Source organism: Amblyraja radiata, chromosome 1 (genome assembly GCF_010909765.2).
Source record: "Amblyraja radiata isolate CabotCenter1 chromosome 1, sAmbRad1.1.pri, whole genome shotgun sequence".
Lineage (NCBI taxonomy): Eukaryota > Metazoa > Chordata > Chondrichthyes > Rajiformes > Rajidae > Amblyraja > Amblyraja radiata.
The window spans coordinates 100,428,529-100,441,489 of record NC_045956.1 but is presented as its reverse complement, the minus strand read 5'-3'; the positions used below and the strand labels follow the sequence as shown (position 1 = coordinate 100,441,489).

Genomic DNA, 12,961 nt, shown 5'->3' with positions numbered 1-12,961 from the left:
ATAGCTGCGGTCCCAGCACTGAGTTGCGGCACCCCACTAGTCACTGCCTGCCATTCTGAGAAGGACCCGTTAATTCCTACCCTTTGTTTCCTGTCTGCCAACCAATTTTCTATCCATGTCAGCACCCTACCCCCAATACCATGTGCTCTAATTTTGCCCACTAATCTCCTATGTGGGACCTTATCCAATGCTTTCTGAAAGTCCAGGTACACTACATCCACTGGTTCTCCCTTGTCCATTATCCTGGTTATATCTTCAAAAAATTCTAGAGATCTCCCCTTCGTAAATCCATGCTGTCTCAGACCGATCCTGTTACTGCTATCCAAACGTGCTGCTATTTCATCTTTTATGATCGACTCCAGCATCTTCCCCACCACTGATGTAAGGCTAACTGGTCTATAATTCCCTGTTTTCTTTCTCCCGGCTTTCTTAAAAAGTGGGATAACATTAGCTACCCTCCAATCCACAGGAACTGATCCTGAATCTATAGAACATTGGAAAATTATCACCAATGCGTCCACGATTTCTAGAGCCACTTCCTTAAGTACCCTGGGATGCAGACCACCAGGCCCTGGGGATTTATCAGCCTTCGGTCCCATCAGTCTACCCAACACCATTTCCTGCCTAATGCGAATTTCCTTCAGTTCCTCTGTCACCCCAGATCCTCTGGCCACTACTATATCAGGAAGATTGTTTGTGTCCTCCTTAGAGAAGATGAATTCAGAGTACCTGTTCAACTCATCTGCCATTTCCTTGTACCCCATAATAAATTCACCCTTTTCAGTCTTCAATGGTCTTCAAGGTTTTTTGTTCTGGACCATTGGGGGTTGGGGAGAGGCTTGATAGAAATATATAAATTTAAGAGAACATAGATAGGGTAGACTGTTAGAACTTTTTTTTCGCAGGAAAAAAGATGTACGGGGAAAGTTATTTTAAACACAGAAGGTAGTGAGTGCCTGGAACATTTTTTAGGGGTGGTGATGGTCAAGAGATTTCTGGAAAGGCATTTGGATCTGTGGGCAGTGGTAGGGTATGGATTATGTGCGGCAGAAAAGAGTTGGTTTGGTACCATGTTCGGCACAAACATTGTGGATCAAAGAGCCTGTTCCTGTGCTGTATTGTTCTATGTTCAAGTGAAGAATTGGTTTAATGTGACTGAAATTATAGTTTTTATTATATAATAGTAAATATTGTACCTTTTGATCAGAATGAACTAGAAGTTTCAAAGCAGTCGTTCAGGAGTCTGATAGTCAGGAGGGGAGACCTGATAGGTTTATAAAATGATGAAAGGCCCAGTTGGGGTAGACATTCAGAATCTTTTTTCCAGAGTGGAAATGTTAAATACTGGAGGGCATAGTTTTATGGTTAGGGGATGGAAGTTTAAAGGGCAAGTGGGACATTTTTTTACACACAAAGGTGGCAGTTGCCTGGAATGCACTGCTTCTGGGCAGAGAGGCTTGTCCCTGTGCTGTACTGTTCTATGTTCTATTCCTTATTCAGGGCTCTCATTTAACTTTTTTTCCCTGTTGCAACCTCGGCAGCTTTTTAAGTTGCCAAATGACAGTTTAGGTGGTCATTTAGGACGGCTTGCGTGACGCGTGCGATAATGTGCCTGGACGCAGTGCATAGTTACCAGTCGGAATTATGGTCAATGAAGCATTCACATATTATTTCTGCTTCAAATAAAGTCACAAACTAAACATATTCACCAATCAAGACATGATATATACCACAATGACAGGCAGCAAAATTACAATACAGTATCTCATCTCTTTTTACACGTTGCAATGAATGCAATTTCTATTATTTCTTTCCACTTCCAGCGTATGATCAACCTCGGTGAGACAAAGTGCAGGCTTGGCTATCGCTTTGCACAACACCTCCACTCAGTTCGCAATAACCAACCTGATCTCCCGGTGGCTCAGCACTTCAACTCCCCCTCCCATTCCGAATCCGACCTTTCTGTCCTGAGTCTCCTCCATGGCCAGAAAGAGGCCCACCGCAAATTAAAGGAACAGCACCTCATATTTTGCTTGGGTAGTTTACACCCCAGGGGTATGAACATTGGCTTCTCCAATTTCAGGTTGTCCTTGCTTTCTCCCTCCTTCCCCTCCCATTCCCAGCTCTCCCACAGCCTACTGTCTCCGCCTCTTCCTTTCTTTTTCCCGCCCCCCCCGCCCCTCCCGATATCAGTCTGAAGAAGGGTCTCTCCCCGAAACGTCGCCTATTCTTTCGCTCCATAGATGCTGCCTCACCCGCTGATTTTCTCCAGCTTTGTCTACCAGCAGGATCCCACCACTGGCCACATCTTCCCATCTCCTCCCATGTCGGCTTTCCGCAGATACCGCTCCCTCTGTAACTCCCTGGTCAATTTGTCTCTTCCCACCCAAACCACTCCCCCTCTCCTGGCACTTTCCCTTCCAACTGCAGGAAATGCTACACTTGTCGCTTTGCCTCCCCCCTTGACTCCATTCAAGGACCCAAACAGTCTTTCCAGGTGCGGCAGAGGTTCACCTGCACCTCCTCCAACCTCATCTATTGCATCCGCTGCTCTAGGTGTCAGTTGCTCTACATCGGAGAGACCAAGCGTAGGCTTGGCGATCGCTTCGCCCAACACCTCCACTCGGTTCGCAATAACCAACTTGATCTCCCAGTGGCTCTGCACTTCAACTCCCCCTCCCATTCCGAATCTAACCTTTCTGTCCTGGGCCGCCTCCTAGGCCAGAGTGAGGACCACCGTAAATTGGAGAAGCAGCACCTCATATTTCACTTGGGCAGTTTACACCCCAGCGGTATGAACATTGACTTCTCCAATTTTAGGTAGTCCCTGCTTTCTCCTCCGCTTCCCAGCTCTCCCTCAGCCCAATGTATCTGCCTCTTCCTTTCCCCCTCTTTCTCCTGCTTTCTCCTCCACTTTCTTCCCCCCCCCCTCACATCAGTCCGAAGAAGGGTCTCGACCCGAAACGTTGCTTATTTCCTTCGCTGCACAGATGCTGCCACACCCGCTGAGTTTCTCCAGCATTTTTGTCTGCCCATTTACACAAGTTCTGTTATCCCACTTTCCTCACCCACTCCCTACACATTAGGGGCAATTTTACAGAGACAAGTTAACCTACAAAGCCAATGTGTCTTTGGGATGTGGGAGGAAACCCACATGCTTGCAGGGAGAATGTGCAAATTCAACACAGACTGTGCCCGAGGACAGGATCAAATACAGATTTGTGGCATGTGAGGCAGCAAGTCCACCAGCTGTGCCATTATATTTTATTTTCCAACACACAAAAAATTACACGTTGATAACTTTGGTTACTAAAAAAATGAAAATATCCATTTTCAGTCTTAAATCTCTAAGTGACGTATGTCCCCCATTACAGCAACTGTATGGTTTAATTCAGTTCAAGACTATGGGGCAGTACATTGGCCATAAAGTTGCTGCCTAAAATTGCCAGAGACCCGGAATTGATCCTGAATGTGGGTGCTGTCTGGATGGAGTTTGCTCCTTTTCCCTTTGATCGCATGGGTTTTCTCCGGACGCTCTTGTTTCCTTCCACATTCCAAAGGTGTGCAGGAACCTTTTTCAGACCCAACCCAAAACGTAATATTTTCCATTTGTCCAGAGATTCTGTCTGACCTGTTGAGTTACTCCAGCTTTTTGTGTCTATCTTCAGTTTAAACCAGCATCTGCAGTTCCTTCCTACACACACGATACTATACGATAGAACTTTATTAATCCCAGGAGGGAAATTGTGTGTGTGTGTGCGTGTGTATCTCTCTCTCTCTCTCACTCTCTCTCTCTCTCTCACACACACACACACACGTTTTCTCGTTTATAACATTGTTTACAGAGTACTATGTTTACATATTCTGTTGTGCAAGTAAGGATTTCATTGTTCTAACTGGGACGTGAGAGAATAAAACACTCTTGACTTGCGTCGCTAATGTGTGGGATAGAACTAGTGTACAGGTGAGCAGTGGTTGGCGTGGACTTGGTGGGCCGAAGGGCCTGTTTCCACGCTGTATTTTTAAATTAAACTAAAAAGGAAATGTAAAGAAGGGTTTCTACCCGAAACGTCAACCCAATTTATTCTATCCAGAGATGCTGGCTGCTCCATGGAATTCCCCCGCACAATTAAAGCATGGAATAGTCTTCACCCTACCAGTTACCCAACTAGACGCAACTAAATTTAAGGTTGCTCTTTTTTCCCCAAGAACCCTTTTTTGCTTAAGTCCAATTCAAGAGAGTTTTATTGTCATGTGTCCCAGATAGGACAATGAAATTCTTGCTTGCTGCAGCAGAACAGAATATGTAATCATAATACAGAACTGGAGATAAAAGTTCAGTATGTCTATATACCACAGACCATATATATATACACAATAAATAAACAGATAAAGTGCAATAGGCTGTTTAAATTCCGTTTGGACCAGGAAACCAAGAAGCAAGAATTGCTCCAGGGAGTTACTCCAGCTCCAGCGAGTGATACTGCGTTGGTTTTCAGCGGTTGCGGCGAGGCGGTGACTGGACAGCAATGGCGACCAGATCTCCCACAATGCAAAGGGAGGGAGAAAATACACGGTGCCGACCAGTTGCCGTGGAAGTGCAAATGTGCAGGGCGGCCGATGATGTGCTGGCCGTGGTTGTGCGCATGTGCAGGGGGAGGATGTTCAGGACGTAGCAGTGCGCATGTGCAAGGCGGCCTGCCGTGCCGGCGGTTGAGGGGCGGGCGGATAGCGGAGAACTGGCTGCCCGGATACGGATGGCGGGCGGAGACGGAGAGTGACAGAGAGAGAGAGAGAGAGAGAGAGAGAGAGAGAGAGATATAGAGAGGGCGGTCCACTCAGAATTAAACGATAGGTGTCCCGGGTGCTTTCCAAGCCGGGCAAAATGGCATGGTATTTAGGTTGCCTGGCGTGACTTTAGATCGCCATTGGCACCCGGGCAACCGTTAATTTCGACCCCTGTTTATTTAACTTTATCTTTTTTTTAAATTTATTTTTTCTTTTTTTATTATTTTTATTAGAAGTACGGTAAGTTACAATAATACACAACACATATCTCTTAATACATTTTTTGTACCGCTTCATTTTTTGAGCTTTAAGAAAAAGATAGAAGTAAAGGAAGTAAGGAAAGTGCGCAAGAGTCGTGAAGGTGCAAGAGAGTGTTGAGAAAAGAAAGCCCCTTAGAAAAGAAGTTAGAGAAGGAAGTAAAGAAAGAAAGTAGACCCTAGAAAAGAAGGAAAAAGAAAGGAGAAACAATCGCTCTATTATAACATTAAACTCTGCAGAAAGGGGACTACCAACCAAGTCTGTTTTTGTTGTTTTACCCCCCGTTGCCAGATCCTGGCACCATTTATCTATTTATTTATTTATTTATTTTTAAAATTACTATTGCACCTCATGCTTGTAATAGTTCCAAAAACGTAGACCACGTCTTTTGGAATTGGTCTGCTTTGCCTGCTAAGAGGAATCTCATCTCTTCCAGATGTAGTGTTTCAAACATATTTGATATCCACATTTTTATTGTTGGTGTGGGCGCATTTTTCCAGAATTTAAGTATGAGCTTTTTTCCCATTATTAGCCCGTAATTGAGTAAATTCTTCTGAAACACGTTTAGTTCAGGGTTACCTGCCGATATTCCAAAAATGATCCATTCTGGTTTTGGTACCAGTTTTATTTTGATTAATTTTGTAAAGATATCAAATATTTCATACCAGAATTTTTGGATTTTTGTACAAAAAACAAAAGAATGCGCTATGGTAGCTTCTTGACACAGACATTTATCACAGATGGGTGAAACATTAGGGAAGAGTTTATTTATTTTAGTTTTTGAATAATATAGTCTATGTAATATTTTGAATTGGATGAGAGTATGTCGTACGTTGATTGAACATTTATGCACCTGTAGTAAGTGATTATCCCAGCTCTCTTTTGAAATTTTTATAGCTAATTCTTGTTCCCAGTCTCTTCTAATTCCATCAGTTGTGGGTATTTCTATGTTTAAGATGATGTTATATAGGTACGATATTAGATTAGCTGATTCAGCCTTTGTCTTCATTGCTTCATCCAGTAAGTCTGTAGGTATATTATGATAGTCTTTGTATATTTTTTCAGATAATCACGAATTTGAAGATATTTAAAATATTGATTATTTTTCAAATTATATTTCAGTTGTAGTTGTTGAAATGATAGTAATTTTCCCAATTCATACAGATCTTCGAGCGTTTTGATTCCCATTCTTTCCCATTGTATAAATGATTTGTCTATAATTGATGGTTTAAATGATGGATTATTAACTATTGGTATTAAAAGAGATAGGTTTCTTAATTTTAGATTCTGTTTTATTTGTTTCCATGTTCTAATTGTGCTATGTATAATTGGATTTTTATTATAATTTTTGTTATTCAAATGTGTTGGTGAGAGGAGAGTCGCTCCAATATTACACGGAGAGCAGTCCTCTCTTTCCATTACAATCCAGTCCACCTGCTGGGCAGAATTGTCCAGCAGGTGAATCATATTTTTAATATTTACTGCCCAATTATAATACATAAAATTAGGGAGCGCTAGACCCACCCAACTCTTTTCGTTTATTAAGGTGTGCTCTTTGTATTCTATGGGATTTATAATCCCATATAAAATTTGTAATGTCTGAGTCCAATTTTTTGAAAAACTTTTTTGGGAGATATATAGGTATTGATTGAAATAGGTATAGGATTTGTGGTAGAAAGATCATTTTTATAGCGTTTATTCTGCCTATTAGGGACATCGGAAGTGTTTTCCGGAATTTAATCAAATTATTTAGTTTCTTAAGTAAGGGATTATAATTGGCTTTAAACATATCATGGTAGTTTCTAGTAATTTCAATTCCCAAATATTTGAATTTTTCTGTGGCTATTTTAAAGGGGAATTTCCGGAGGTGTGTTGAGTCTTTTGGTTTTATCGACATAATTTCACTTTTGTTCCAATTTATTCTATATCCTGAGAAGGATCCAAAGTCCTCAATTAAATTTAATATGTTTGGTATACTAATTTGTGGTTTTGTGATGTACAATAGTACATCATCGGCGTATAAGGATATTTTGTTATTTGAATATTTTGTATTATAACCATAAATATCCGAGAAACTCTATCTCCAGTGCACATAAAGGGAGCTCTCATTTTCCCCAGTACCATCTCCAAGAGGCATTTCCTCTAACAAGATCTTTAATCTCACATCCAAGCTTGTGTAATGCTTCCAGAAAAGAGATGGCCTTTCCAACATTTTGGGTCCTCCTAAAAAAGGATACAAAACTCATCTTCTGACAGGAGATAGTTCTACCTCCCTATCTTCTTGTTTATTGCATTGCTCTGTCATATCATCTTTCAACACTATGAGCCCTCCTGCATAGAATTGTCTGCATTTTGCGATTATAATGACTGTACAAATCCTTGTCATTAAGGGAGCTGAAAATTGCCTGGAAGGTCTTTCGTTCGTCATTACGGGAGTCTTGGAATCCATGGAACGCGATGATGCAAAATCTTTAATTGAGCGCTATGGAGGGAAACTGACAGGAAATATTAGCAAGAAAACAAATTACCTGGTGACTGGTCGCGATGGTGGGCGATCAAAACTCGACAAAGTGAGTAGCTGTTTGTAGAGAATGCCACCAGTAAAAATATGAGTTACAATTGATACCTCTAGATTTCAATACTGCTGATAATAGTAGCATTGGTGTTGGTGACCTTTAATAACGTCGCAAAAAACTGGTGCAATGCTGTAATCATATAACTTGGAAATTTGATGTTTTTTCTTCTTTGTTGCTTTTACAAATTTCTGATGTTATTTTGTCCTTTGTTGCTTCCTGAAAGCATCAGATATGGGGTTGATCTTTTTTCATTCAAATTAAGTATTTTATTTCTTTTAATAAATAATATAGGCTGAAAGTTTTGGAACAAAACAAATCGATGAAGATGGGCTGTTGAATCTGATTCGTAGAATGCCAGGAAAGAGGTCCAAGTATGACATTGCAGCTGAAGAAGAGGTCAGTTTTGAAGAGACTAAGTACTTTCTAACATTTTAGTTTTGTGTCCTGCACAAGGACATGAGGAAGAAAGCTGTGAGCTGATCAGGATTGGTATCTTTAAACAAAAACATGACTGTTATTTTATTGTTTTGAGTTGAAGAAGTAAGTAGTCATTATTTACAATGTTTTATCACATGGTGATCAAATTCCAACATATGTTAACTACATTCGGTGATAATTTTACTTTGTTTCTCTCTTGGTGGCACAGCATTCTCAATTCTTTCCAGTTATGTAGGTCATTTGGAATGGAATACTTTATTTTCACATATATCAAGGCACAGTGAAATTCTTGGTTTCCAAACCCGAGGTATGCGAATAGTCGCCACATACAGAGCTGACAAAATTACAATGTACCCCGGCCGGATCCTCCTTTGTTCTCTTCCACCCCCCCCCCCCCCCCCACCTCACGGCGGTCCTCCCATGCCGGGTCCTTCATTATTCTTTCACCTCCCTCATGGTGGTCTCCCTACACTGGGTCCTCCACAGTTGTTCCCCATCCCTCCCTCACGACGACCGCGGGGCACCCTGCAAGGTTTTGCTGCCGCCGTGAGGCTTTATTGGCCGCCGAGGCCCTCACTCCATTATCCCAGGCACCCTTTGCCGACCGGTTTCTCCGCAGCCTCCTGGGAGGCGTGTGGGCGCGAGTCAGGCCTACCATGCGGGTTCCGGTCCGCGTCACGGTTCTTCGGCAGGTGAGTCGGGCCCACCGGGCGGGGGAGTCCTTGGTCTCTACGCTCTGCGCGGCTCCCTGGGATTCTCCCGCCGCGTGCACAGCTCCCCAGGGAGTCGACTTGATTGAAGTTGATCTTTGCACCACCTGTGGATTATCATGATAAATTTAACGTAAATGTTCATCCAAATGTTTTCTCGTACAGTTGCATATCAATGATTCAACCTAGTAACTATAAAAGAACATATGTGGTTTTAAGACTCTTAAATTCTCTTAAAACTGCTTTCTGGCTTATTTCTGAAACTACATCGCTAATGTTGTGCCTGCTCTATTGGGTTAGTATCATACCTACCTAAAAAAATCCAAAGCTGAAGCATGTGGAGTGCCGAGTAATGAAGTTTGTAGTCAAATTATCTTTGTCTGAATAATCTGAAACATTTGTGGGAATTGTGGTGCATTTTTAAAGGAATTGAATGCAATAGAAGCTTGACAAGTAAAATGCCCAGACCCTTAATCCAGGCATTTGAGCGAATAACTAGTAAAACTGGATTTTGTATGCATGTTCAAGACACACATCAATGCTAATGATAAAGCTTCCTTTGCGAATTAAAAAAAAGAATCACCCTTTTTTATTTTTTAAATTGCAGGTTAGAAAGACAAAATCCAAAGTGCTAGAATCTGCGAAGATATCGGACAAAAATGAGCATACTAAAAACATCTCGCCACCATCAATAAAACAAAAAGAGCATAAAAAGAGCAGCCCTGCAGCAGAGAACGGCGAAACTTCAGGATGTTTGAGGAGCATTTCATTTGGAGCTAAAACCTCCGCCAATAATTCCACATCAAAGTGTGATCGCCAGCCCCAGAAGTTGGTGAAGGAGTATAGTTTGTTGTGGGTGGATAAATACAGACCCGCAGCGCTGAAGAATATAATAGGGCAACAAGGGGAACAGAGTTGTGCAAATAAATTGGTCCGCTGGCTGAAAAAGTGGCATTCAAACTACATTGGAGGCAGCAAACCTGCAGGTGAGAGTGATGCTGTTTCTTTGCTCAGTAATGTCATTTGAATTCCTGCTTGAGGCAGCTGAAGGCACAGCCACCCATGGAGAGGGTGGGGTTCCACAAATGGGTGAGGGCAGAGTGAGGCTCCACAAATGGGGCGGCACAGTGAAGCAGCGGTTGAGTTGCTGCCGCACAGCGCCAGATACCCAGGTTTGGTCCTGTCTACAGGTGCTGTCTGTTTGTACGTTCTCCCTGTGACCGCATGGGTGTTCTCCAGGTGCTCGGGTTTCCTCCCACATCCCAAGGGCAAGCAGGTTTGTGGATTAATTGGCTTCTCTAAATTGTTCCTAGTGTGTAGGATATAACTAGTGTAAGGGTGATTGCTGGTCAGTGTTGACTCGATGAGCCAAAGAGTCTGTTTCCATGCTATATCTCTAAACTACACTAAACAAAAGGACAGAATTCAAGAAGCTGATACGAGGGCAATATATCTGGAGGAAGTGTGGGACAAACTTGTGGAAGGTGATTTGTTCCCAAAGACCCCGATTTTAAATGTAACTATGTCACAGGGGAGGGGATTGAAGAAATTTGACAAGTCGTATGAATTGTTCAGTAACTTGAGATAGCAAATCTCAGCACTGTAGTGAAGTTACTGTGTTCCCCAAACTCCACACCTTAACAAGGATCCTAACCCAAACCATCACCTATCCATATTCTCCAGAGATGTAGCCTGACCTGTTAAGTTGGCCCAGCACCTGTGTTTTGCTCAAGATTTCAACATTTGAGTTCCATATTTCTCCACCCCATTTATGATAAATCAAAACACGTCAGAAATGGGGAAATTTCATATCCCATTCAGGAGTATTCCTAAGGATATCTAAGGCTGTACAAGACCCCTGCAAGTAGTGGTTTGGCTTTTCTGCACAACAGGGTATTGTGTAGAAAACCTTGCGCATTCAAGATATAACGTGGAATAAATTCTTATTTCTCCTCCCAGGTATTTTGCCTAAAAACAAAATCCACTCAATCTAGTTATTCCTAATGAAAGGATCTCTGGGTTACTCCAGCATTTTGTGTCTACCCTCAAGAATACATTGTTGGGCATTCTTACAAAAAAAACGATATACTTTATGCACGATTCCAGCTTAAATGTAATGTGTGCAAATGGCATTTTGTGTTCATTGTACAGTGAAATTCAGCAAATTTGGTGGGAAGGACAATGGTTCAAGTTTCAAAGCTGCTCTGCTGTCTGGTCCTCCTGGTATAGGTAAAACAACCACAGCTGCGCTTGTATGTAAGGTAAGAATACTTGAGTATTGGGACAACATGAGTTTCTCTTCTATAATTCACATGCAGCATCTTTTTATAATGCAGGCGTTGTATTCAGCAGCCACAAATCAGTGCAATGAATCTAGCAATGAGACCGAATCCAAATCCATTGTGATGCCATTAAAGGTTGTGGTAGCTTCATGGTTATGTTGTTGGATTGTTTGAAGTCCAATGATCTAGAAATATGAATTTCAATCCCACAAGTCTGTTTGGTAATTTAAATTCGGTTGATTAAACACATTTTACATTCATCAATATCCATGATATTGAGCACAAACTACAAGAATGCTATAATAAATGTTTACCAATCTCCATTAGGCCAAATATATCCTCACCCGATGAATTCTGCATGACCCCATATCCACAGTAATGTGTTAGTTCTCGCTTTCCTCTGGAATGGCCCGGTATGCCCCTTGATTTCCCAAGTAAGAAACTAATGGTTTCTTGAGCAATGGAGAATGGAGGACTATTGGCCTTTTCAGTGAAGTTTATATCGCATGATAAATTTGGTAAAGAAATGATTCTCGAGGCACTTTGTTTTTCTGCAGTTATCCAGCACTTTTTTTTTTTTTTTTGTATGATATTCTCCAGAAACATTGGCTGTCGTGCTGAGTTACTCCAGCACTGTCTTTTTTTGTAAACTAGCATCTGCAGTTCCTTGTTTCACTTTTTCGTATTGCTTAAGCTTTAGAAAGTAAAAGGGGTAGTATTCTGAGCACTTATATATTCTGAATCTGGCTGCTTACATTCAGCAACTTAAAACAAATTAAACTGTTGGTGGTAAGAATTCTGTTTGCCAAAGCATATAACTGGAACCTTTGCTGCAGATCCTGCAAATTGATCAATGTTACAGTAACTGGATAAAGCTAATGCCCAAATACAAACGTTGCATTTCTTCTTTTGTTTAGTGATGAGTGCATCTAATTTGTGTAATTTGTATGTTTGCTAATTGATGCACAATCTTTAGTCAATTGTTTGTTGTGTTGAATGAGAAAACATTAATATACTGTGCAATCTTTCAACCAACTCTCTGAACTTTGGATCCTCTATATTTGCATTAGCTTTCTCTCCCAATGAGAGGATTATGATGGGACCTTTTGGACCAATTGATCCAATTATTCAGGAATAACGTATTTGTGGTCTTCCATTTGTACATTAATGTTATTTTTTAAGCTAATATTGGGGGATGCGGGGTGGGGGAGGAACTTGTCTCTTGTAGAAACCTTCTGACCGCAAATGCTTCTATTTCTGCTGTACTGCATAAAAGTGCAACTAATTATCTCCATTTCTGCTGAGTACCCTTTTTTACCCCCATAGGCTGCCATCTAATATTCTCCCTGTCTGGTTGATGTCATTGTTCATTGCTCTTTATTCTAACAGTATGATCTGGTCATTGCTCCTCTCTGCATCTCCTATCTAGCTTAGCTGGATCTCCTGTTGCGGGATCAAAAATGTGTGTAGGGCTCCAGGTTTGAGAGCCAGAGTACAGTGTCTTTCTGTGCATACAGGTGGTTCTGTTATAATGCAATGGTTGTATTCCTAATAAACCATAACCATGGAAAATTGCGTTATACAAGCAATTGTGTCAATGGGGGAGAAGAGGTTAGGGGGGTACAGAGTTTCAGACTCAGTTTTTATCCTCCATGGGATTTTCAAAAATAAAGATCTTTATAATAACGATAAGTATAATTTTGCTCTTTCAGTCTGAAATAGTAGGCAATACGTTATTGGTTAATAAGGTTTCATTGCATAAGTGTCAATAGAAGCGAATACTTGTCAATTTTAATGGCCAGTTGCAATGAAACTATCATGAAATTGCAGAGTAGTGAATGTAGCTCAGCCCATCACGTAAAATCAACCTCCTTCCCATACCCCAGGATCCCCATCTACACTTTGTCGC

At 41.4% G+C, this 12,961-nt stretch overlaps 1 protein-coding gene across 2 annotated transcripts in view; it reads left to right on the top strand.

Annotated features, from left to right (window-relative positions):
- The window catches only part of rfc1 (replication factor C subunit 1), a 74,221-nt gene that overhangs the window by 45,907 nt on the left and 15,353 nt on the right, over positions 1 to 12,961 (top strand). For both annotated transcript variants that reach the window (XM_033027124.1, XM_033027132.1), the window contains 4 exons: positions 7,437 to 7,616; positions 7,914 to 8,018; positions 9,378 to 9,756; positions 10,922 to 11,031. In XM_033027124.1, the coding sequence (XP_032883015.1) occupies positions 7,437 to 7,616; positions 7,914 to 8,018; positions 9,378 to 9,756; positions 10,922 to 11,031 (774 nt within the window). The remainder of the gene's footprint in view (positions 1 to 7,436; positions 7,617 to 7,913; positions 8,019 to 9,377; positions 9,757 to 10,921; positions 11,032 to 12,961) is intronic.